The 27,470-nt window shown below is 43.4% G+C and overlaps 1 protein-coding gene across 1 annotated transcript in view; it reads left to right on the top strand.

Annotated features, from left to right (window-relative positions):
• The window catches only part of GPR137B (G protein-coupled receptor 137B), a 69,954-nt gene that overhangs the window by 31,438 nt on the left and 11,046 nt on the right, over positions 1-27,470 (top strand). Inside the window, exons 2-5 of the mRNA XM_006872007.1 lie at positions 2,776-2,825; positions 16,798-17,020; positions 19,705-19,854; positions 23,564-23,692. Of these exons, the coding sequence (XP_006872069.1) occupies positions 2,776-2,825; positions 16,798-17,020; positions 19,705-19,854; positions 23,564-23,692 (552 nt within the window). The remainder of the gene's footprint in view (positions 1-2,775; positions 2,826-16,797; positions 17,021-19,704; positions 19,855-23,563; positions 23,693-27,470) is intronic.

Below are 27,470 nucleotides of genomic sequence, written 5' to 3'. Positions count from 1 at the left end.
GTCAAGTGGGTATTATCTGCAAGTGTGGGTGTTCTTATGCATATGCCCTCTTTTCTTATCAGCTGGACACTTCACTATCCACTCTAGTCCTCTGTGGCTATGTCACTGACTCTAGGCCCAAGAGTTCCCAGGTCTTGCCACACTGCTTGCCCACCAGGTCTCCACCCGGGTTCATAGGAGTCTATTGAATGTTGGAGGCCTTAGCTCGCAGCTTCATTGTTGTTTTTCCCTCACTTCCCTTTATCGGTGATGAACGTGGTCACCAATCAGAGTGTGTATTCCCATTGAGTCTTAGTCTTGGAAGGGGCTTTGCTCTAAGGGGACCCGGCCACTTGCCTTGATGTCTCCTGGGTGAGCAACTTGCTTGTTCTTGTAGGTCTGCCGTTATTGTTTTGTATTTTTCCTGTTGGTCTTTCTTTCAAGAAGTATCTTCTGTTCTTCTAGCCACTCCAGGCTGATTTGCCATCCTTTCAAGCGACCAGCAAAGAATACCCTCCCCCCTCTTTAGTATGGGTTCTTTTTCTTAGTCTTTTACAGTAGTGGTCCTGTGCAGTATTTCTCATTTTGTGACTGACTAATTACACTCAGCATAATGTCCTCAAGGTTCATCCATGTTATGCGGTGGCTTGCAGCTTCCTTGTTGTTCTTCTTCATGGTAGCATAGTATTCCATTGTGTGTATGTACCACAGTTTGTTTATCCGTTCTTCAGTTGATGGGCACTTTGGCTGTCTTCATCTTTTTGCTATTATAAAAAGTGCTGCTATGAACATTGGTGTGCATATTTCTACTCGTGTTATGGCTTGTATTTCTTGTGGGTAAATACCAAGTAGAGGAATTGCTGGATCATAAGGTTTTTCTATTTCCAACCTTCTGAAGAAGCGCCATATTGCTTTCCAGAGAGGTTGGACCATTTTGTAGTCCCACCAGCAATGCAGGAGTGTCCCTGTCTCTCCACATCCCCGCCAGCATTTATTGTCCTCTACTTTTTTGATCTTTGCTGTTATTGCTGATATCTCATTGTTGTTTTGATTTGCATCTATCTAATGACTAGTGATTGTGAGCATTTCTCCATATGTTTGTATGGCTGCCCGGATCTCCTCCTTGGTGAAGTGTCTGTTCATATCCTGTGCCCGTTTTTTAATTGGGTTACTTGTCTTTTTCTTGTAGAGGTGTTGTGGTTTCCTATATATTTTAGAAATGAGTCCCTTGTCTGATGCGTGGTTGCAAAAGAATTTTTCCCATTCTGTGGGTTCCCTTTTTACTCTTCTGGTGAAGTCTTTTGATGCATGTAATTTTTTAATTTTTAGTATGTCCCATTCGTCTATTTTTTCTGCTTTTGTTTGTGTAGTTTTCACAATGTTTGATAGTCTATGCATTCCCTGAATTAGTGTCCTCACATTTGTCCCTATTTTTTCATTGATGGCCTTCATAATTCTGGGATTCATATTTAGGTCTTTAATCCATGTTGAGTTGGTTTTTGTATGAAGTGTGAGGGTGAAGGTCTTGTATCAGTCTTTTGCATATCGCGTTACAGTTCTGCCAGCACCATCTTTTGAAGATATTGTCAACTCCCCATGTGATATATTTAGGTGTTTTGTCAAAAATCAGTTGGCTGTACATAGAAGTGTTAATTTCTGCATTCTCGATTCTGCTCCATTGATCTGTGTATCTTTCATTGTACCAGTACCAGGCTGTTTTGACCACTGTAGTCGTGTAGTAAATTTTGAAGTTGGGGACTGAGAGGTTTTCAACCTTATTCCTCTTCTTAAGCAGTGCTTTGCTTATCCTGGGTCCCTTTCCTTTCCATATAAAGTTTGTAAATGTCTTTTCCATCTCTTTGAAGAATGTTGTTGGAATCTGGATTGGGATTGCGTTGTATGTGTAAATTGCTTTGGGCAGTAGTGACATTTTCACAATGCTAAGTCTTCCTATCCAGGAGCATGGTACATTATTCAATTTTTGTAGGTCTCTTTTGGTTGTACATTTACTTTGAACATTGTGTGCATAACATAAAAAATCTATAGCTTCGAAGGTAGAGTCCCCAGTGAATAATTTCATCTCGTCTAGATGAGTCTAGTGAAAGGAGATGGGGGTAGGATTGTTATGATTAAGTAGTTATTATCACGACTAATTGCCACTGTCACAACTGTAAAGGTAGAAGTTTTGTAACACAATGAGGTGGGGGAGTAGTTAATCTTACAGTCCAGGATCAGAAGACCCTAGGACCATCAAGGGAGAAGAGCATGAGCGGACTATGGAACCTTATCTAGAGAAGCAGTGATGCCAGAGATGGAGGCAGAGATGAGAACATGGAGAGAGGGAGCAGCTGAGGACTCCAGGCTCATGGAAAGAGAGGGCCTTAGTACTGGTGGGCAGGAGGCAGGCTTGCAGAATGTGCCCTTTGGTTGGTTAAATGATTATATATTCCTGAGTGTTTTTGTGTACATCCCTCCCCACCATCCCCAAAACCAAACCAAAACAAAGCAGAAGGAATAGAAGCAAATACTGTTGAATGATGACGCACGGAAGAGACTGTAATCATTGCAATGAAACCATGAGTGTAAAACCGACCCTCTCCCATGTAAACTATCATTCAATTCAGAATTTAAATGAAAAAAAAAAAAAATCTATAGCTTCACACACTTCACACACTTCCTCAGGAATCATACCTGGTGCCTGCGTGTAAAAAGTTAGGGGAATTCCAGGTGATGATACTCACTTGTTGATGTCAGCAAACTGGAAGCCAATCTGCCATATTTTTTCTGTCGTTGCAGGTGATTTTCAAAGCAAAGTCAAAATATTCCCCAGAATTACTCAAATACCGGTAAGTACCCTGGGTGAGTGTTTGAGCACAAGTATCAAATCCCTGTAGGTACTAACCACAAGGCTGGCAGTTCAGTACCACCAGCTGCTTGCTCTGTGGGAAACCACTGAGGCTCTCTGCTTCCATAAAGACTTACAACCTTTATCTGGTCGCTGTGGGAATTGACTTAGTGGCAGGGGAGGTTTCTTGTTTGTTTCTTTTTCTCAGTCAGAGCATTGCCAGGAAGTCCATTCCTTTCACTCTTACTCGACCTTACAGTGTTTTCACTATTTTCTTGTTCAGAAATAAAAGTCTGTGGGTTTCTTTGCCAGGAGGAAGTAGACAGGAATAAAAAAGATATGAGTTACACATAAACTTTTCTGGGCACCTGTGAAATAAATGGCCTTTGATAGAAAGGTGGGCAGAGCCAATAGCTACCCCTCTTTACTGCTAACTGAAAGGTTAGAGAGTTGAGCCACCCCAGGGTACCTTGGAAGAAAGGCCTGGTGATCTGCTTTAAAAAAAAAAGCCATTGAGAGCCATGTGGAGAACAGTTCTACTCTGACACACAGTGTTGTCATGAGTTTCAGTAGGCTTCATGACAACTGGTTATTTAGCAGAAGGAAGCAGTTTCCCTGAAAATGTCGATGTATAATCCTTGTGTTCCCTCCTCCTCACTCCACCCTCTGGGAGCGTTTGTAGCGAGCGTGACCTCAGGTATGACCATAGACACTTGTCCTCCCATCCCTGTCCGCCTTTCTTTGTCTCGGGCTGCGGACTGCTGTTATTGTTAGGTGCCATCTAGTCGGTATGGACTCAAAGCAACCGCATGCACAACAGACCAAAACACTACCTGGTCCCGAGCCAACTTCACAGTTGTTTAGCTTGAGCCCATTGCTGCTGTACCAATCCATGTCACTGGGACCTCAACTTTATCAAACATGATGTCCTTCTCCAAGGACTGTTCTCTCCTGATAATATGCCTGAAGTATGAGAGAGAAATTCTGGCCATTCTGACTTCCAAGGAGCATTCTGGCTGCACTCTTCCAACATACTTAACATTCTCCTCTAACACCATAAGTCAAATGCATCCAATCTTCGGTGGTCTTCTTTATTCACTGTCCAACTTTCACAATCTTACTGAAAATACCAAGGCTTGAGTCAGGGGCACCTTAGTTCTCAAATGAACATCTTTGGTCTTGGACACTTTAAAGAGGTCTTGAGCAACAGATTTGCGCAACGCCCTATGTCATTTGATTTCTTGACAGCTGCTTCCATGAGCGTTGATGGTTGATCCCAGCAAAGTGAAGTCTTTTGACAACTTCAGTCTTTTCTCCATTTATTTCGATTGTTATTTGTTGGTCCAGTGGTGAGGATTTTTATTTTCTTTATATTGAGGTGCAACCCATATTGAAGGCTGTGGTCTTTATTAAATATTTTAAGTCCTCTTTGCTTTTACAAAGTAAGGTTATATCATCCGCATATTGTTGTTATTATGTGCTCTCGAGTTGGTTCTGACCCATAGTGACCCTGTATGGGGTTTCCAAGGAACAGCTGGTGAGCTTGAACCGCCAACCTTGCAGTTCAAATGGCTTTGCAGTCTGGAGCATTAACCCACAGCGCCACACCAGGACTCCATCATCTGCGTATAACAGGTTGTTAATGAATCTTCTTCCAACCCTGATGCCACTTTTTTTCATCATATAATCCAGCTATTCAGATTATTTGTTTCAGCAGGCAGATGAATAAGTATAGTGAAAGAACAACCGTGGCACACACCTTTCCTAATTTTAAATCATTCAGTGTTCCCCTGTTTTGTTCGAACAAGTGCTTCATGGTCTACAAGTTCCTCATGTGCACAATTACGTGCTCATTCCCCGTAACTTGTCATGATCCATTCAGTTGAAAGCCTTTGCGTAGTCACCAAAGCATAGGTAAACATATTTCTGGTATTCTCTGCTTTCAGCCAAGATCCATCGGACGTCAGCAGTGATATTCTTTATTTTACATTCTTGTCATAGCTTCATTCTTCATCATGAAATATGGAAACTCAGGGTTAAACTTTAAAGATAACCCTAAAATTACTTTATAGGTATACTGTAATTTACACTCAAAAGAATGACAAGTTCTTTGAAACAAGACTTATCAAAGAAAACATGTTATTAACTGCCATTAAGTCAGTACCCATTCAGCAACCTTATGCACAACCGAATGAAACACTGCCACTGATTCTTAGCAAACTTTTACTAGCATGTGATACTAATGATACCATCTTAAGATTTCTGCATTCCTTTGGGTCACGTCTCTTTGTTGTTGTTGTTAAGTGCTGTCGAGTCGATTCCAACCCATAGCGACCCTGAACAAGGTTTCTGAGGCTATAAATCTTTATGGGAGCAGAAAGCCTCATCTTTCTCCCATGGAGCTGCTGGTAGTTTCAAACTGCTCACCTCGCGGTTCGCAGCCCGATTCATAACCCCTACGCTACCAGAGCACCTCTCTTTGGATGGGCACAAATATGGATGTATTCCAGTTGGCCAGGTAGCTGTCTTCCAAATTTCATGGCATAGATGAGTGAGTGCCTCCGGTGCCACATCACTTAGATGAAAGATTTCAACTTGTGTCTTAATAATTAATTTCATCAATTACCAGAGGCTTGTTTTTTGCCAATGCCTTCAGTACACCTTGAACTTCTGCTTTGGTACCATTGGCTCTTGACCATATGCTGACTGTCAAAATGGTTGAACACTGACCATTTACAGTAACTCTGTGTATTTCTTCCTTTGATGCTTTCTGCATCATTCAATATTTTGCCCATGTTGTTGTTGTTTGTGTGCCGTCGAGTCAGTTCCGACTCATAGCAACCCTGCATAGGGTTTCTAAGGAGTGGCTGGTGAGCTTGAACCGCCGACCTTGTGGTTTAAACCGACTTTGCTGTCCAGCGCATTAACCCACGGTGCTACGCTAGGTAGGACTCCATTTTGGCCATAGAATTGTTCAGTTTTGAAAGTGGAGGCTTGAATTTTTCTTCAGTTCCCTCAGTTTGAGAAATACTGAGTGTGTTCTTCCTTCTTGGTTTTCTGACTCCAGATCTTTGCATATTTTGTTATAATACTTGACTTTGTCTTCTGGTATTTGGTCTTTAGTGTCTAATGCATCAAATCTTTTCTTCAGATGATCTCTAATTTCAGGTAGGTTCAAGCTCACCAGCTGCTCCTTGGGAACCCTGTACAGGGTCTCTATGGGTCTGAACCGACTCAATGGCACTTCACAACAACAACTTTAAGGTTATATTTTGTCTCTCATGGACTTTCAAAAATTTATTTCAACTTCAGCTTGAACTTGCATATAAGCAATTGATCATCTGTTCCATTATCTGTCCCTGGCCTTGTTTTGACTGATGATAAGGAGCTTTTCCTCTGTCTTTTTCCACAGATATAGTCAATTCGATTCCTGTGTATTCCATCTGGTGAGGTCCATGTGTATAGTCGCCTTTTATATTTGCAATGAAAAAGTCATTGGTCTTGCAAAATTCTATCATGCAATGTCGTTTCTACCACCAAGGCCATATTTTCCAACAACTGATCCTGCCTCTTTGTTTCCAATCTTTGCTTTCCAGTCACCAGTAATGATCAATACATCTTGATTAGATGTTTGATCAATTTCAGATTGAAGAAGTTGGTAGAATTCTTCAATTTTGTCATCACTGGCTTTAGTGGTTGGTGCATAGATTCTTAACTGGTCTTCCTTGGAGGCATGTGGATATTATCCTATTACAGACAATGTTGTACTTCAAGACAGATCTTGAAATGTTCTTTTTGATGATAAATGTGACACCATTCCTCTTCAGTTTGTTACTCCCTATATAGTAAACCATGTGGCTGTCAGACTAAAAATAACCAATCCCAGTCCATTTCAGCTCACTAATGCCTAGGATATTGATGTTTATGCGTTCCATTTCATTTTTGACAACTTCCAGTTTTCCTAAGTTCACACTTTGTGCATTCCATGGTCCTGTTTTTAATGGATATTTACAGCTGTTTCTCCTCATTTTGAGTTGTGTGTCGTCAGCAAATGAAGGTCCAGAAATTTTTCTACGTTCACGTCATCACGGTCAATTCTGCTTTGAGGAGGCAGCTCTTCCTCAGTTGTATTTTGAGAGCCTTCCAACCTGAGGGGCTCATTTTCTGCAACTATATCTGACAATATTCTGGTGTTCTTCATTGTGTTCTAGCATTTAATTCTCTGGTGCTATCTGACAGTGTTCCACTGCGAATTCATGAGGTTTTCAGTGACTAAATATTAGCAAGTGGTCTGTCTCTCTGTCTTCCTAGTCCATTTTAGTCTGCTACCTCATGTGGACCCTGGCAGTTCTGGGTGACCCTGCTTGTATTTCAGTTAGCCTTGGCATAGCTTCCTGAATCACGGAAACATGTACCACAAACTGACCGATGAATGGTGGCCGACTGCTGGTAGGCTCTTTGTTTTCTGGAACGCATCCTAGAGTTTCACGTCTTGCCTCAGACGGTTGCCATGTAAGTTGCTGTTGATGTTGTCAGTTGCCGACTGGTGGTGCACAGGATGGAATTGTGCTGTTGTGAAGTGCCTGCTCCTTCTTCATGATTGTTGGTATGTTTGAGTTTATTGTTCCAGATGCTGTGTCACTCCATCTCATTGAGGGCGCCCCACAATTTCACACATGTTCTACTTTACCAACCATGATGGCCTGTACTAGTGGTTGGTCCTTCCTAATGCTGTATCCAACATAAGGGGCCTGCAGCCTCACCTTCTACATGCTTCGAAAGAGCTTTCTGGTTGAGTTCCTTTGAATGATTGATTTGTTCGTTTTTCTGGCGGTCAATGCTATATCTAATAACTTTCTACACATGTTTGTTGAGTATCCAATCAGCAAATCTATGTTTGACTGTTAATACTCAGGTACTATGAGGCAATAACATAGCCTGTGCCCTGGAGAAGTGGACACTGTATTTCAGAAGCTGTCCAGTAGAACACAGGCAAAGCTGCACAAGAAAGTCTTCAGTACCATCAGCAGCTCCTGCTGTGGGCACCATGGGGACTCACAAGAAGAAGGGCTTGGGCTGCCCTGTCCATTGTTGCTGCTGTGAAGTGCCAGCCAGTCAGTTCCGACCCATAGCCACCCTGCATAGGCTTTCCAAGGAGCAGATGGTGGGTTTGAACTGCTGACCTTGTGGTTCACAGTCCAGTGTTGCTCCTACAGCGCCACACCAGGACACTGCTGGGATGTCTAGAAGACCCCTTAAATTACATGTTCGGTTGTATGTGAAGAGGTGGAGCACCCCTGATTTGCCTGTGGAGAGATTCAGTACATAGTTTTCCTAAATTTTCCAAGAAGACTCCCTGCCAGTCATAGGCTGGTTCTCTAGAGAAGCAAAACCACTGAAGTATATATATATATGTGTGTGTGTGTGTGTGTGTGTGTGTGTGTGTGTGCATGCACATATATATACTACATATATATAGACTGCAAACCGCAAAGTCAGCGGTTCAAACCCACCAGCTGCTCCTCAGAAACCCTATATAGGGTCACAGTGAGTCGGAACTGACTCAACAGCACTTCACAGCAGCAACAATAGATAATCCCACACAAGCCCTTCTTCTTCCATGACTTTCCCATGATGCCCACAGCAGGGATTGTTCATACTACTGAATGCTTTCTTGTGCAGTTTTGCCTTCTTCTGATTTCAGATATAAATATATAGAGATCAAGATAATAACACACACAGTCGTACAGTTGTAGAGATAGGGCAAGTGCCAAGTGCGTGGGTCAGATGTCAGGCTGACGGCGTCTCCTGAGTGCATTTGGGATAATGGTTGTTGTTAGGTGCCATCGAGTTGGTACCAACTCATAGTAACCCTATACACAACAGAGCGAAACACTGGCCCTGAGCCAACCTTACAATCATTGCTACCTTGGAGCCCATTGCTGCTGCCACTGTGCCAATCCATATCGTTGGGCATCTTCCTTTTTCTCTCCAACCCTCCACTTAACCAAGCATGATGTCCTTCTCCAGGGACTGTAATATGTCTAAACTATGAGAGACAAAGTCTGGCCATCCTGGTTTCCAAGGAGCATTCTGACTGTACTACTTCCAACCCGGATTGGTTGGTTCTTTTGGCAGCCCATAGTATGTTCAACATTCTCCTCCAACACCATAACTCAAATGCATCAATTCTACAGTCTTCCTTTTTCTCTGTCCTACTCTCACATTGGAACTACCCTGGTATTTGGGGAGAAGGGTTAATGCGTGTCTCATCCAGACTATGAAATATGGGGGGTTGAACCTCCATCGTACCATGATGGTCCTGAGGAGGACAAATTCAAGTCCAAGTCAGTGACTGCCTCTCTTCTCTGAGGACAAAACAGCTGCCCTGTGCTCTGCTTCAGTCTGAGTTGTCCGTCCCCTGGACCAGAACCACGGAACAGCTCTGGGGATGAGGGAGTTGGGCGCACAGAATGAGTGAAGATTGAGGTTGGGGGAAGGGTATTCTGATTGGAACCATCCAACGTGTGGTTAGCAGCTTCACGTTTATCTTAGTGCACCAGGCTAAACCAAATCACTCCAGAGTTATTTAAAAAAAACCAAACCCAAAAAACAAAAACCAGATTAGACATTGAAGCAAGCACACACTGGGGAAGACAGAGGCTTTGTGAGGACCCCCGGAATCAAGGAAGGAGGGAAGCCGCTAGAACTTTGAGGAAATACATTTCTGGTGTTTAAAGCCATCTGTTATGGTCTTTGTGTTAATAGCAGCACCAAGAAACTAAGACACAGGTAATATGTTACCTTCTGTTGGTGAGAGGGCTGGTCAGAAAGGAGGATTGTTAAGACAAGTGTTTAATTAAGCCTCTGAGCACTGAGGGATAGTGTCTTTGAGGTGAGAAGATGTGTTAGTGGCAGCAGTAACTTGATCCCCGATTCAAGGTGTAGCTCTAAGACAGGCTTTGAGGATGTGGATGGCTGCATATGGCAGGTGGGGCTTGCAGAGATGAAGGGAAAGAAAGAAAGAAATGCAGTTAGATCTTGCTGTTAACAGTGAGATATTTGAGCCAGAAAAGATGGAGCTTGTCTTGAAGCCATGAGCATGAGGTTTCACTAGGAGATGCCTGTTAGCTCCGACCTAATAGTTTAGTTGCCCGTTACGAAGGAACACTAGGAAGTGTTCATGTTCATACACATCCTTTATCTCATCTGTTTAAATCCCGATTTCTCCCAAGATAGTTGACACGAGCTATGTTAGGCAATAATTTATCCCTTGAGATGCTTTAATATGTCGTCTCTTAAATAGACAGGCTTTCCTAATTGGACATGACATATTTGAAATGAGACATAAGCCATTAATTTAGAACTAGTTGAAACTTCCCACCACAAGTGATTCCTCTAGCAGTTCTGTGTTTTGAAGATAATTTATACTCAGGGCAGCTAAGAACCACTTTATTGTTCACGTAAATTCCCTTCTCACCAACACATTAGCTAGCTCTTTTGCTTGTGTTGGTACTGATTTAACCAGGTTTTTGTCTTTCCCAGTATATACTTTTAAATTTCTTCAGTTTAGGAAATGGGATTGCTCAAGAGTATTTTTGATTGCTCAAGAGTATTTTTAATTTTAGACATTTTCAACTATTTTCCATCCATTTAAATTTTTTTTAATCAAGTGAAAAGTATAATGAGCCAGGCTTTTCTTTTCTTTTTCTTTTAGAATTCTGAGACATTGGAAAACAAATTAAAATAGCCTGTGTAATCCCTAAAACTATCCCGCTCCCCATCAACCAGCTGACATCAACTCAGAAATCAGTGACTTATTTCTTAGGTGTGGTTCACCAGGTTTTTCTTCAGAGGCAGCTCATGGACCGACCTTCCAATCAGATTCCAAGGTGTTAACTGTTTGCCATGCCCTCACCGTGTAGTTGTTGTTGTTAGGTGCCATCGAGTCGGTACCGACTCATAGCGACCTTATGTACAGCAGAACGAAACACTGCCTGACCCTGGGCCAACCTCACTACTGTTGCCAAGAATGAGTCCATCGATGCTGCCACTTGGCCAATCCATCTCATTGGGGGTCTTCCTCTTTTTCTCTGACCCTCCACCTTAGCAAATATGATACCCTTCTCCATCAACTGGTCCCTCCTGACAGTATGTCAGTTTGGCCATCTTGGCCTCCGAGGAGCACTCTGGCTGCACTTCTTCCAAAACGGTCTATTGGTTCTTTTGGCAGCCCATGGCACTTTCAGTATTCTCCTCCAACACCGTAACTCAAAAGCATCAATTCTTCTATGGTCTTCCTTATTCACTGTCCAGCTTGCATATGAGGTTATTGATAATACCATGGCTTGGGTCAGGCGCACCTCAGTCTTTCTTTCTCTCTCTCTCTCTCTCTTTGTTTTTATTGTGGATTGAGTGAAAGTTTTCAGGGCACATCATCGGTTCACATTCAAACATTCATATACCTTGTTTCATTACATTGATTATAATCCCCTCCACATACCATCAGTTAACAGAGTTTCTCTCTATCCTCTTTAGCTATTTTTGGGGGGGGGGGGGGGCGGGGAAACTTTGCCTTTTTGGAATTTACAGTCTCAGCTTTTAGGGAAGGTTTTTACATTTATCTGTGGGTATCCAGGGCTCATGTATGGAATTACTAACCAGCGTATCTGAATAATCAGATAAGGGACATTTTGCTATGTCTGCTAGGTGGCTAAAGTCTGATCCTCAGAGCCTATGGTTTGGATGGTCAGCAACGCTTGGGCCCACAGGGACTTGAACTCCTGACCGGGTCTGCATGGTCTGCATCAGATTCCCCCTTATTTATTATTTGTTTAAGGGACGCTGCCTGTCTTAGGCGGTCAGTGCGAATTCCTCAGTCTTACCCGTCATCGAAACTCATTGCAGCATGGCAATGGCTCTGTCGTAGGTTGCCGAGGTTCCACGTGATCCTTGCCCGTCTCTGGCCACACGTCCAGCATAAACAGCCGCCATCCAAAGAAGGCAGGGAGGAAGGAGACCGGCTGGGGACCCCACACGCAAAATGTTGCCAGACCACCACCTACTCTAAGGCGACCAAGCAGGATCACTATGCTGAGGTTCAACCAAGTTCACAGGGGAGCACCTCAGTCTTTAAGCTGCCCTCACAATAGCTTGTAGTAAAGGCTGACGGCACCTGAGCCTGTGTACTTCCTGCCTGGATGCTGACTGGGAGAGAGTCTGTGTGAGGAACTCGCTGGAGACGCTCTCGCTCCAGAGCCACACCAGCGCCGCCATAGTTATGCTGACCCTCTGACCTCGCAGCAGGAAGAGGCTGTGCTGACCGCAGTCTTCTTCGCCTCACCCCTGTACCACAGAGCTTCTGAAACCTGCATTGCTCACACCTACTGTTCCTTGGCTTTGCCACTTGACTGGTCCATTCCCAGCTTCATCTTTTGTCCCTGTCTACCCCCAGCTTGGGCTCCAGGCCCAGCAGACTGGCTTGTTGTCGTGTGACTGTGCCTGTAGCCCTCTTCTGTGTACCTTGTCCCTCCCTGTAATGTGGCACTCATCTTCCCACCACACACAGTTACCGGAGGGCCGAGGCTCTGTCGTCTTCATCTTAGAGTCTCAGCGTCAACCAGACCAGGAAGCCCATAGCGCCATCTTCTCTCTACCTTTAAACGGGATTCCTCAATGTTACCTTGTTACCCTACAGGGAAGGAGACCTAGTAGGTGATACTTTCCATATTCTTGGACACCGCCATAATTCAAATGCATCGATTCTTCTCTGTTGTTGTTAGGTGCCGTCAAGTTGGTTCCAACTCTGACCCTAAAGCACAACAGACGAAACATTGCCTGGTCCCATGCCATCCTCCCAGTCTTTGTTACGTTTGAGCCCATTGCTGCTGCCATTGTGCCAGTCCATCTTGTTGGGGGTTTTCCTCTATTTCACTGACCCTCCACTTTACCAAGCGTGATGTCTTGTAGGGACTGGTCCCTCCTGACAATATGTCAGAAGTATGAGAGAAGTCAGCCATGCTGGCTTCTAAGGAATATTTTGGCTGTACTTCAAGTCCTCTTTGCCTTGAGCAAGCAAGGTTGTATAATCTTCATATCACAGGTCTAGCTCTGATTTTGATGCCACATTCTTTTTCATGTAATCCAGCTGTTTGGATTATTTGCTCAGCATGCAGATTGACTGGGTACGGCGAAGGCATCAACCCTGACGTACATCTTTCCTGATTTTAAACCATTCAGTATCCCCTTGTTCTGTTCGAATGACTGCCTCTTGGCCTGTGTACAGATTCCTCACGAGCACAGTTAGGTTTCTGGAATTCCCATTCTTTGCAATGTTATCCATAGTTTGTTATGATACGCACAATCAAATGCCTTTGCATAATCTGTAAAACGCAAGTAAACATGCTTCTAGTAATCTCTGATTTCAGCAAGATTATCTAACGTCAGCAGTGACGTACTCCTTTCACATCCTCTTTTGAATCTGGCTTGAATTTCTGGCAGCTTCCTGTTGATGTACCATGGCAGGTATTTTTGAATTATCTTCAGCAGAATTTTACTTGAATGTGATATTAATGGTATTGTTCAATGAGTTCTCCATTCTGTTGGGTCATCTGTGTTTGCAATGGGCACAAATATGTATCTCTTCTAATTGGTTAGCCAGGTACTTTTTCCAAATTTCTTGAGCACCTCCAGGGCTACATCAGTTTGCTGAAACATTACAATTTATACTCCATCAATTCCTGGAGCCTTGCTTTTCACCAGTGCCTTCAGTGCAGTTTAACTTCTTCCTTCCATAGTGGTGGTTTTTGATCATATGCTACCTCTTGAAATGGTTGTGTATCAACTAATTCTTTTTAGAACAGTGACTCTATTTATTCCTTCCATCTTCTTTGGTTCTTTCCTATGTCTCAACATCTTGTGCATTTGTTGGTTGTTGTTAGGTGCTGTTGAGTCGGTACCGGCCCACAGAGACCTTACGCAAAACAGAATGAAACACTGCCCGATCCTGGGCCAACCTCACTACTGTTGCCACTCTTGAGTCCATCGATGCTGCCACTTGGCCAAACCGTCTCATTGGAGGTCTTCCTCTTTTTCCTTAGATTAAGAATGGCCAATACCAGTCTGTTTCAGTTCACTAATGCCTAAGATCTTTATGCTTTCCATTTCATTTTTGATGACTTCTAATTTTCCTAGATTCCATACATTGTAATTCCACATTCCATGTATTTATTAATGGATGTTTGCATCTGCTTCTTATTTTCCATTGTGCCCCATCAGCACATTTGCTCCATTCACATTATTAAGGTCAACTCTGCTTTGAGGAGGCAGCTTTTCCTTAGTTGTATTTTGAGTACCTTCCAACTTGAGGGGCTCATCTTCAGGCACGGTATCAGGCAATATTCCGTTGGTATTCATAAGGTTTTCAGTGGATAACCTTTTAGAAGTGATCTGCCTCCTTTTCGTTTGAGTCTATTCTTAGTCTGCTAGCTCTGCTCAAGACTGTCTGCCATGTGTAACCCTACTGATATTGAACACCGACAGCATAGATTCCTGCATCATAGCAACACACTAGCTGCCACAGCACGACAAAATGACAGCCAAGTGAAGATACCTAAAAATTAGCCATTGAAAACCCATGGATAACGATAGACTATTGTCTGATAAAGTTCTGGAAAATGAACCCATGGTAAGCACTGGACTGTGAACCACAAAGTCAGCGGTTCAGACCCACCTTGGAACCCCTGTTATACAGGGTTGCTATGAGTTGGAACCGACTTGACAGCACTTAACAGCAACAGTGAACTCAGACACACCTGTGAACATGAAAATGGCGCAGAACCAGGTCGGAGAAAACGTGTTTTGTTTTATACTTGAGTGGAAACCAAACTCATGACAACAACTAACAATGAAAACAATAGGAATTTGTGCCCATGTTTAGGCAATATTGTGATAGCTTTTTGATTTAAAATGCACATCTTAATTGTATCGAGTCCTCCTTTTTTCCTCCCTCACTCTTAAACAGACATTGTTGAGTGTCTACTTCATACAACATGGATTGAAGGGACGTGGGATGAAACAGACATAGTCCTGTCTTCACACACATACTGCCTATGTAGAAGCCAGCATTGATCATGTACGTGTCCATGTATTTTACACTAAAGTGTGACAAGTCTATGAAGTTAGCATACAGGGACCGGGGCAGAGATACCAGAGAAATCTGCCTTTTGCAGGGAGAGGAGAGGGCCACACCAGGAAAGCCTTCAAGAAGTGACATTTAACATAACATAGTCCAGAAAGACAGTCTGCTTTGGTGAGTAGCTTCTGGGGTCTTTAAAAGCTCACACGAGTGGTTATCTGAAGTGCAACTATTGGTCTTCACCGTGCAGAGGAAACAAGACTGACGAGAATTGAAGATGCTTAGAATCAGCTAGCCCACTGGACTAAGCGAATTTGTGAACATCAGTCTCCAACTAGGTGGCGCCCGGCCTACCATGACCAACCCCTCTGAAAGGGATCACATTAGAAGATCCTGGATAGAGTAGCAGAAAATGTGGAACAAAACACAAAATTCTAAAAAAGAAAAAAAGACCTGGCTTACTGGTCAGAAAGAGACTGGAAGAACCCGAGACTGTCATCCTTGGTCACCCTTTGGGTCTGGAAGGGAGCTAACCCTGGTGGCCCAATTTGTAATCAGTAGATAAGCGTATGGGGGCACTAGTAAGGCATGCTCACCATGGGCCAGTCAGTCATTCAAGATCAGGAGGGCAAGGTTTCCCTAAGGACAAAGGTGAGACGGAATGGGAAGGAGGGTAGAGTGGAAATAGGAATCACAAGGAGGAAGTGGCATAACAGATGTTGCATGGAGGGGATTTCAGTCATTCAGATGTAACAATGCGCTTGATTCGTTGAGTAAAACTGATGGTTTTCTCTGTAAACCTTCACTCAATTCACAGTAAAAAGAAGTGATTATTGAGCTGAGGGAGGAGCTGAAGACAAGCAGACAATTTTCAGCATCAGTAACTCAGGACGCTTTGAATTACAAGACATGAAATTGCATTTGAATTAGCCTAAGTACCTGGGGTCTACTTTCACACACTGACATCTGAATGCTGTTGTGTGCGCACTCTGCCTCCAGCACTTCCGCCTGTGTGCGCTCTTGTCCAGGTGTCAGATGGATGATGGATGTCCTTTGTCTGTGATGACCAGAAACACTAACATCGCTTTTTAGCTTCCAAGCCTCTTTTAGCTGATCATCTTCTACATTTCACCATTGTGCCGCTCTATTCTATTTTGTATCAAACCAAGCTTTGCTTTCTGAGATGTCTACTAGATGCTGTCTCCAGGAAGTAAACAAACAAATGATGAGCTGTTATACGAAGCCTGTTGATCTGAATCCATTGAGATTCAGGCAATTCTACAAAGTTTATTCTTCGGCACAGTGGTTTGTTTATGGGGAGCAGTCGTGTTCCCAGGTACAATGAGTGTAAGTGGATTTTCCTTTTGGGGATTAAAGTGCTTTGTACACATGATTTTATTTAACCATCATCATAAACCATCTCCTAAGGTAGGTATTGCTTAGTCTGATTTTTCAGATGATGAGACTGAGGTTTAAAAAGGTTCTTCTTTTGCCCCAGTCCCCATGGGGCGTCTTGTCATAACTGATACTTAAGCCTCCATCTCTCTTATTAGCTGGTCATTTTGATCATTCATTTGAGTTCTTTTCCTATGATCTCATTAATTGTCACAGCCCATCACAGACTCTGAAGTTGATGCACCTAGACGCAGGTCCCTTCTGGAGGTCACAATTTGTGGGTGATTTATAATGTGAATCTAGAATCGTTTGTCTCTGAAGTCCAGGCTATGAAGTGGTTTTTAGTTGTGTATCTGCTTCTGGACAGACTCCTTCCTAGCTTCCTTCTAATATGTAGGGACGTACAAGGGATGGTATCTTAAATGTTTCTTGCCTTTTCCAGATTGCCGCTGTACCTGGTGTCCCTCTTCATCAGCCTGGTGTTCCTGCTGGTGAATCTGGCCTGTGCAGTGCTGGTGAAGTCAGGGACCGGGGAGAGGAAGGTCATCGTCTCAGTGCGTGTGGCCATCAACGACACGCTCTTCGTGTTGTGTGCCGTTTCTCTCTCCCTCTGTCTCTACAAAATTTCCAAGATGTCCTTAGCCAACATCTACCTGGAGTCTAAGGTAGGGTGGAACCGTGATCCCGCTCCCTTCATTCAAACTTGTCCTAAATGTGGTTTTCTGGTATGAAAAGGGAACCAACCGCCTTCATGGACCGGTCGCAGTGTGGCTGTGAGCTACGACACAAGGATGCAGTTTATAGAACTCTGGAAGCCAGAAGGGTGAAGGACCCTCCAGATTCCGTGAAGTGTACTGCTGTGTGCTGGATTAGTGCAGAGTTAAACCTCTACTCTATCTATACAGCCATTTAACCTACATTAAAAAGTGCTAATAGAATTGATTGTACCAGTAGCTTGAAGAGCAAACACATATTTAATGTCTTCTATGTTTCAGGCACTTTGATATAAGCGCTTTGCATGTATAAATGTATTTAATCACCGCAGCCCTGAAGGAGTAGGTGGTGTTACTACACCCACTTTTTAGGTAAGGTCAGGTTGCCTGCTCGTGGACGGCACATGCTGGTATGTGGAGAGTAGACAGGCAGCTCCGGGGCCTGTCACCTTTGCCACCTCATTGTGTTGCTGCAGGGACGCAGGCTCTGCTCACGGAGGCAGCGTTCTGATTGTGTGGATTCCATTTACAGACACGTGTGATGCCTGGCCGTTTCTCACATCCTAGGAGTAAAGAAGGGCAAAGGTGTTACCTGGAACGGGTATCAAAGTGTTTCTCACCAGCCTGGTACCCCCATTGTTCCTTCATCCACAAATTTCAAACCTGAGCCCAGAGAAGTAGTGAGACCCTGAGGTGAGGGGAGGGCATGGGAGTCTGGGAGCCGATGCCCTGGCTTCTCGTGGGCTTTGTGCCCGTCTCTGGCTGAGTGCTGTATCTGATCCTCTGCTCCGAAAGTGACTGTGTCCTGCAGTCCGTCTGTGGTGTGAAGATAATGAGGCAGTTCGACCGCCCACTGTAGTGTGTCATTGGTGGGGGTCTGTAGATTAAAATTGTACCTCAAACAGCACAGTACAGAACTTCAGTGGGTCAGCTTGAACGCCCACTGTAGTGTGTCACTGGCGAGGTCTATAGATTAAAACTGTGCCTCAAATGTCAAAGTACAGAACTTCAGCAGGGCACCCCAGATTTATAGTGTGAATCCAAGACCCCTAAACTTAGCGGGCAGACTGCTTTTCTCGTTTATAAATCTAGAAAGCTTTTAGACTGGATTTACCATAACCTTTCTTCATTATATTGTCTCCCATATGCTGTTGTTGTTGTTACATGCCATTGAATTGTTCCAGCTCATAGCAGCCTTGGTACGAAGTTTCTAGGTAGCTGCTGGTAGGTTTGAACCATCAACCTTGCAGTTAGCTGTCTTGTGTGTATCCTTCCAGGACTCCATCTCCCATATGGGGCTGGGAGTGTGCCACCAACTCGGTTCAGACTCACAGGGGCCCTGTATAGGGTTTCTGAGCCTCTCGATCTTTACTGGATCAGAAAGCCTCATCTTTCTCCCCCACAGCGGCTGGCAGTTTTGAACCTCTGACCTTGTAGTTAGCAGCCTGACTCCATAACCCAGTGTGCTCCCAGGGTTCCTTATATGGTAGTGGCTAAGTACCATTGGATGTGTTCCACTCATAACGACTCTATATAGCATTTCTGAGGAGCGGCTAGTGGGTTTGAACTGCTGACATTGCAGTTCAAACCAAGCTTGTGGTCCAGTGCTATAGGGGTTATAAAAGCTTTAAAAAAGGATAACTGTGGTTTTAACAGGAAGAGTTAAGTTGTAGATTGTTAATATAATGTGTTTAGATCACATATATGGCAAACAAGATAATTGGCCAGTACTGATAAAATAATATCTTAGATTTAGTTAATGAGTTCTATATGTAAAACTCAAAAAATAAGTTTTAGGTTTTGGTTACAGTATCTATTTCCAGCCAGTGGTCTTTAACTGACTTTAGAAATGAGTAGCTTCATAAATTGTGGCAGAAATTACTGATGGCCAAGGACTTCCAAGCCATGATCCGAGTCATTTGCTGTTGAGTGGATTCTGACTCCAGGTACTTTCATGTGTGTCAGACTACAAGGTGCCTCTGGGTGGACTTGTCCCTCTTACCTTCCGGTTAGCACTCACATCAATGTTCCTAGGCCTCCAGACTAGAAAACTGGGGCCTCTGACAAGTGCTGGCTGCCCAGAGCCCTGCTCAGCTCTCCCGACTGCCCTCCCCTCTGCAGTTGTCTGCCTGGTGCGTGGTGCCTTCAGCCAGAGGCCTGAGCACGTGGCTCGTTTGCTATGACTACAAGCTGAAGGGCTCTCCTCTGAGCTGAGCAGTGACAGCTAGACATTTCAGAAATAGGAAGCAAAAAGCTATCCTCCTTCTTGTTCTTAGTCTAGGCCTTGGTCAAATGGCCATCTGTCAACCCAGTCTCCAGGTTTTGAAGTATCTATATAACCGGACTGATAACCACAAAGTTGGTGGTTCAAACCCACCAGCCGCTCCTCAGAAATCCTTACAGGGTCGCTATGAGTCAGAATTGACTTGACGGCACTTCACAACAGCAACATATGAGGATGCTACGAGGTGAGGTTTGGGGAGGAGTTAAGGTAGACACAGCTCTGACTGAATGTCACACAAGACTGCAGGGACTGAGACCCCTGGGGGGTTACCACGTCCAGTACACGGGCGGAATCTGGATGAGGCTGTGTGGCCCCCCGCATAGATGCTCCCCTCTTTATCTTTCTGTTCCAGGGCTCCTCCGTGTGTCAAGTCACAACCATTGGGGTGACAGTCATCTTGCTGTGTGCATCGCGAGCCTGCTACAACCTCTTCATCTTGTCATTTTCTCAGAGCAAGAGCGTCCATTCGTTTGACTATGACTGGTACAATGTATCAGACCAGGTCGGTGGGCACAGGGGCGGTATTATCTGTGCAGTGACAGCTGGCTTTACAGCATCTCGTTAGCACACATGCGCCGGCTTGTTTCTGCTGTGGAACACTGACCTTTGAGGGGATCCGAGAGCCTGCCTTACCTGCTTCACCTGCCTTACGTGCTTCACCTGCCATGCTGTCTAAGAAACTAGGAGATACACACCCCGCTGGTGTTATTTACACACCACACAGATACCAGACACACACACACACACACACATGCACGCTTCTCTTCCACTCTCGGAAGCGCTTCTCAAGGAGTATTGAAAAACGATTAAATTGCTTTCATATAAATGTAAGATTTTTATTAAGCAGTGAAATTTGCAAAGATAAAGACCATTGGGGCTTCAGAAATACATGCAACGGTGCAGTTCCAGGGAGCGTGGTGGTTCCGTAAGATAAGCACTGGACTGTGAACCGTAAGGTCTGCGGTTCAAACCCGCCAGCCACTCTAGGAGAAAGATGAGGCTTTCTGCTCCTGCAAACATTTAAAAGCCTTGGAAACCCTACACAGGATCACTGTGAGTCGGAAGCAGCTCCTCCACACTTAACAGCAACAACACAGTGCAGTTCTGAGAATTTTTTTCTCTACTATATGCACACTAATTGCATTTGACTAATCTGACTGAAAGTGACTGAAGATCCTTGGATTTAAATAAAAGCTCATTTCACCAGCAGGTCTCAAAATGGGACTTTAAAAAAAAAAATGTATTCAGTAACTTCATAGGACACTGTTTTCCCAAAATGTATGGTAGAATTTGCCAGCAGAGCCTCCTGGGCCCTGGAATTTTCTTTGTGGATAATCTCTAGAAAATCAAGTGTGAACTACAGAAATAATTTCTGTTATATCTAAAAGTTACTTTATAAGGAAAATGAATAAATGTAGCACAGCTTCATTGACTACTGTGTTTATAAAAGCTCACATACAAGGTGCTATGATCAGGAAATGAACAGACATATTCTCTACTCTGAAGGAATTTATGGCCTATTGCAGGGGAAAAGACACAAATAAGCGAAAGCTGGATAGTGAATAAGGAAGATCGTAGAAGAGTTGATGCCTTTGAGTCGTGGTGTTGGAGGAGAATACTGAAAGTGCCATGGACAGCCAAAAGAACCAATAAATCTGTTTTGGAAGAAGTGTTACCAGAGTGCTCCTGGGAGACCAAGATGGCTAAGCTTCGTCTCTCCTACTTTGGACACATTGTCCGGAGAGAACAGTCACTGGAGATGGATGTCATGTTTGGTAAGGTGGAGGGTCAGAGAAAAAGAAGAAGATCCCAAATGAGATGGATTGGCCAGGTGGCATCATTGATGGACTCAAGTGTGGCAGCGGTAGTGAGGTTGGCCCAGGATTGGACATTGTTTCGTTCTGTTGTGCATGGGGTCGCTATGAGTCGGCTCCAACTCTATGACACCTGACGACAACAACAACAAGCCGTTACAATAAAGAAATAGGACTTCTGTGATAGGGCCCATTGGCCTAAATTGCAAGGGTTCCTTAGGTTTCTCTGGAAAAATGCCAAGTATTCAGCTACAAGGGAACATCAAAAAGTCTATGGGAAAATGAAATTTAAAAAATAGTTCAGTGTTTCCTGAAATTTTTGAAGCCTCCTTGCATATACAAATCCACTTCTAAACTCCCAATATTGCTCATGTACAGGTTGAATTAAGTCTCCAGAAGAAAGAATACTTTAAAAATGATCATAAGTTAAAACTAGGAAGACAAGAGGAATTTTAGAAGGTATGGACAAGGTATTAGAAAGAATTAGAGCTACCACCCCTAACCCAAACCAGTACCCCAAATATGCTGTTAGGTGCCATCGAGTCGGTGCCAACTCATAGCAAACTTAGGCACAACAGAACGGAACACTGCCCGATCCTGGACCAACCTCACCACTGTTGCCATGCTTGAGCCCACTGATGCTGCCACTTTGCCAATTCATGTTGCTGCGGGGTGGGGTCTTCCTCTTTTTCTCTGACCCTCCACCTTACCAAACATGATATCCTCCTTCAGCGACTGGTATAGGATGGGAGAAAGTTGGGCATGATGCTGTTAAAGATCAGTATTGTTTTGAGATACTAAAGTATACTAAAATATAAGTTTCAACAATGATACATCAGAGTCATTAGTAATGCAAAGATTTAGCTTTAAGCAAAGTAATTATTTCAATTTTCCTTTCAGTGAAGTTTTAATTATAGTAATAATTCAGAATGTGAATGTTGTTATGAAGTGCCGTTGAGTCAGTTCTGACTCATAGCGACTGTGTGTAGGATTTCTGAAGAGTAACTGGTGAGTTTGAACCATGGACTTCACGGTTCATACTGACCTTGCAGTCCAATGCTTACGCTATAGCGCCATACCAGAACTCCCTTTGTAAATTCTCTTGTTTTTAGGGGATATGTATTTATAAAGAAAGACCTGTATGGTGCAGACAAAATAATCCAGGATCCAGCAAAATGAATGACCACAAGTTACATGAATTCATGCAAAACAGAGAAGAAACCACATACTGTTGTTAAGTGCCTTCAGTTGAGTTGGTTCCGACCCATAGCGAACCTGTATAAGGTTTCCAAGGAATGTTAGTGAGCTTGAACCGCTGGCTTCGCAGTTCAAACCAACTCTGTGGTGCAGCGCATTAACCTGCAGTGCCACCCCACAACTCCATCCTATTGAGAAGTGTACAGATGGAATATGAGATGCAGAGACCCTGAAGAGAAGCGTGGCTCGTTTTGGCTGTGCTGGAGGAGACAAAAGTATTAAAGACTTTAGGTGATTGGACTTTAAGGCTTGCTTTTGGTGCGTTCTGTCTTTGAAATGATGGTCTCTGTGCTACAGCTGCCCTAACTCCAAGAACGTTGTACTTCCTTTGAGTTCTGCTACCTGCTGTGCAGGAGAACCTTGTATCAACCCTTTTGGGCCATTTCACTAGTCCAGAATCCAAACTTCTCGGACTCTGAGAATTCTTCCTTAGGAAAGCTAGCCTGCAATGAAACTTCCAAAGGTAAATCATTGGATATGGGCCGTGTGAAGAAAAGTCTAAAAATGGACATGTTTGCCCTTGGATGATGCTTCTTGTTGTGGTTATGGGCCGTCAAATTGGTTCCAGTCATATCAACATGATGTAGGGTTTTGAGGAGCTGTGCTTCTAAGGGTAAAGATTTTATGTTGCTCTCCAGAATTTAGAAGGACGCAATGAAACAGTCTCATTATTTGTAGATTTTTGAAGGAAAGAAAATCAGATTAAATTGAAGCGAGAGATTTCACTTGGAGTGTGGCGCTGTGGGTTAATGCGCCAGACTGCAAAGCCATTTGAACTGCAGGGTCGGTGGTTCAAGCTCACCAATTGCTCCTCGGAAACCCTATACAGGGTTGCTATGGGTCAGCATCTACTCAACGGCATTTAAGAACAACAACATAAAGGGAGATATTTTGAGGTGAAGTAGCAAAATATCAGGTTGGAAGTTTTTTCGCTTATTTTGAAGGCTATCTGTGGTTTAAATAACCTTCCCCTAAGATCTGGACCATTACTGTTATCTGACTTCAGTGTGCATATTTTAGGAGAGAAGGAATGACATGGTATTACAACTTTTCTTTGTTCACATAAAATAGAATCACATCAAACAGACTTCTCTGCCCTTGGCCTACTGACTCCCCAATTCTTCCTTCTCTTGTCCACAGGCAGATCTGAAGAACCAGTTGGGAGATGCCGGCTATGTTGTGTTTGGAGTGGTCCTGTTTGTGTGGGAACTTTTACCTACTACCTTAGTTGTTTATTTCTTCCGAGTTAGAACTCCTACAAAAGACCCTGTAAGTACAGCCACTGATATTTGCAGGAAAATCCTTCCTAATTCTAATCCAAGTCCTGGTGTGGCGCTGTGGGTTAATGTGCTGCTGGAACTGCACAGTTGGCTTGAACCGCGACGTTGGTGCTTCAAGCTCACCAGCTTCTCAGAAAACCTATACAGGGCTGCTACGGGCTAGAACCGACTTGACATCATTTAACGGCAGCAACAGCAGTTTTAATCATGGGATATATACAATTAGAATTTATTTTAGCTTAACAACAGAGAAGGTCTCTTCTAGCCAATTATATAAAAAGCTCCTTGTTTTATTTTATGAAGACAGTTCTATTCCCTTAATTGTCTTTGGGTAAAATGGGTTGATTGGTTGGTTGGTTTTCCTGGTGTACTTGCATATTTGAACTGCCTCCCTAATGCCACACAGCTTCCAGCATATTGAAACCAAGTAAGCCAAGGAAGGAGTCACAAAGGCAGGGCTCAAATTTTCAGGTGTGGGTGGTAAGGAAATCACAGATTGAAACGTTTTTAAATATGCCGGTAAGTCTGAAAGCTTGCAACTAGGGATGCAGTTCATACATACCAGGTTAATTCTCAACAGAATGTCTCTAAACATGTGTCTGCAATCAGCAGATGGCGGCAGACAGGTTCTCCCAGTAACCTCTTCGTTGTATCTTAGTCTCGTTACGGTGCCTTCACCAACTGGGATCTATCGAAATAGTGGCTCCTGCCGGAATCTCCTGGGTCAGCTCAATTCAAGGCTCCAAAGGTTATGGTGATGGGTTTTTTAAATTCTAAACGGGTAACCTTGATAGACTGTCTCAAAGGACATTGAGACAGGACACTGGATGATCAGAGGGACTTAGAAGGAAGTTTTAAGAAAATTTAGTGGCATAAATACACCATCAAACAGGACTGGGAACACACAAACTGAAGACAAAATACATGACTGGGACCACCTAGAAATTAGACACTTAATGTGCACCAAAGGGTTTCACCGAAAGAGTGAAAAGAGAGCCACAGACTAGGAAAAAAGTTTTGGCCGTGACATATCAGATAAGTGACTACTCCTCAAAATTTATCAGACACTTTAGAATACCTCAGCAAGATGACAAGTATTCCATTGGGCAAACAACAGGCAGAGGACATGAACAGACACTTCACCAAAGAAGACATTCAGGCGGCCAAACAAACGTGAAGAAATGCTCAACAATCATCAGCCGCTAGAGAGATGGAAAAAAAGAAAAAAAACAACAACCAGAAAACAAATGCTGGCAAGGACGTGGAGAGATGGGGATCCTCCTACACTGCTAATGGGACTGTCAAATGGAGCAACCTCTGTGGAAAATGGCATGGTGCCTTCTCAGGACCGTTTTGCTGTAAGTTGCTGTAAGTGCTGTTGAGTCGGTTTTGACGCACGGCGACCCTGTGTAGCATTTCTGAAGAGTGGGTTGTGAGTTTGAACTGCCAACCTTGTGGTCTAGTGTTTGTAGTCTAGCACCACTTCCTTGGTCTAGATCCTCAATAAGTAGGAGCCGTGATGCAGATGGATCCATGCACACCCATGTTCATTGCAACACTAATCACAACAGCAAAAAGATGGAGACCGTTTAAATCCCCATCAACAGAAGAATATTTAAACAAACTTTGGTCCATACACAGTGGAATATTACACAGCACTGAAAAATAACGATGAAACTGCAAAACCCCTCCCAACATGGATTAACCTGGAGGACCTTATATTGAGTGAAATTAGTCAGTCATAAAAGGACAAATAGCGTATGCAACTACTGTTGAGAAAAGAAAGGGTTTTCTTGCTAAAAGAAACATTCTCTAAGCAGGGGTGAGAGGGAAGGGAAAATTATTCATGGGGTGGTAGAAAGTAGACATGTGTTAATTTGGGTGATGGGGAGGATAATATACAAGAGGGAGGTTGGCAGAGGGAAGATACAGAGAGATACAGGGAAGAGTTAAAGTGAATAGAGGTAAACACAAGGGATTTCAATCATTGTATAAAAACGAAGCATATGATTTATTGAATGTAAACTGATGCTCTGCTTTGTAAACCTTCATTCATTTCACAACAGAAAGCTTAAAAAAAAAAAAAAAAAAAGTAAAGACTGCTTTGGTGAGAAAAAAGGTCAGGAGAGTTGTGTCAAGGAATTTTTTATCACCACAACATTGCACCTGCGTAAGCACTGTCCTCCAAGTGTTTTCTTGGGAAACCTCATCCCATCTACCCTGTAACTCTGATCTTGCCCCTTCAGACTTCTTCTTGCTCCCCAAACTCAAAGAACATTTCAGAGGAACACTGTATGTGTCCCCTGAGGAGGGCAAAACTGCCTCTTTGATGTGCACATCAGCGAGTGCAGAATTCTTTGAGGTGGGGAAAGGGCTGGAGATCTGGCAGCACCACCTTCCAAAGTTTCCACAGATCCAGATGGAGGTTATGTCGAGAAACAACAGCTTCACATTTGGTTATTTTTGTTTCATAAAGATTTCTGGGATTTTATAGCAATACTTTTTACTTACCCTTGTGATTCACAATTCCTGTAGCCACATGTACCTCGTTGTTTTGCTGGTTTTATCCTGTTAGTACTACTGTGGTAGTGAAGAACATAGTAACTGTCCCTAGAATCGATAATCACTGTTTTGCTTTGTGCTAAGGCACCAGCATGGTGTCCTGGTATGGCACTGTAGGGTCAGCACTGGACTGGTAATCGCAAGGTTGGCGGTTCAAGCTCACCAGCTGCTCCTTGGAAACCCTGTGCAGGGTCACTGTAAGTCAGAACCAACTTGATGGCTCAACACCAACAAGGCACGTTTTAATTCATTACTGTGTGTGCACCATTAGTGCAAGTATCCACACGATGTTAAAAGCAGATAATGTCCTTGTGTGATTATAAAATAGGCCCAAGTACCACATTTGAGAACCCTCGGTCTACTATAGCATCTTAGTGAATCAAAATGCATCTCATTGCCTTCAAACCCATGCTCTCCTAGTTTACCACGGGGAGTGAATTCAGTATGAAGTATTGGTCATTATAAAGAGAAAAACATTTTCCCTTTTTTCTGGCGCACTCAAGAAGTAACTTCTACACTCTCATTTGCAAGCAATTAAAATAGACAAATTTGGCTTTTCTGCACTAGTGTACATACAGCATCCTTGGGCAAGACCACCAGAGTTCATGCCATTGTTACATGTGGAATTTAGTAATAATAGCTATCAGTTATGCAACAGTACTGCCAGAAATTCATGGGAAAAAATCCATTATCTTTTCATTCCATTTTTCCATGAACTTTTTCAAGCCATTCCTATAAATGGAAAAAAGATTGAAATTGTCAAGGATTTCATTTTTCTTGGATCAACCGTCAACACTCATGGAAGCAGCAGTCAAGAAATCAAATGACGTATTGCATTAGGCAAATCTGTTGCACAAGACCTTTGAACAGTGTTGAAGAACAAAGATGACAGCTTGAAGACTAAGGTGCACCTGACCCAAGCCATGGTATTTTCAATAACCTGATATGCATGCAAAAGCTGGAGATAGAAGAATTGATGCTTTTGAGTTATGGTGTTGGAGGAGAATATTGAAAGTGCCATGGGCTGCCAAAAGAACCAACAGATCCATTTTGGAAGAAATGCAGCCAGAGTGCTCCTTGGAGGCCAAGATGGCCAAACTTCGTCTCTCAAACTTTGGACATATTGTCCGGAAGGACCCGTTGCTGGAGAAGGATATCATGTTTGATAAGGTGGAGGGTCAGAGAAAAAGAGGAAGACACCCAAC

The sequence above is a fragment of the Chrysochloris asiatica genome, unplaced genomic scaffold (assembly GCF_000296735.1).
Source record: "Chrysochloris asiatica unplaced genomic scaffold, ChrAsi1.0 scaffold00179, whole genome shotgun sequence".
Taxonomy (NCBI): domain Eukaryota; kingdom Metazoa; phylum Chordata; class Mammalia; order Afrosoricida; family Chrysochloridae; genus Chrysochloris; species Chrysochloris asiatica.
The sequence above is the reverse complement of the archived record's forward strand: the minus strand, read 5'-3'. Positions and strand labels throughout refer to the sequence as shown.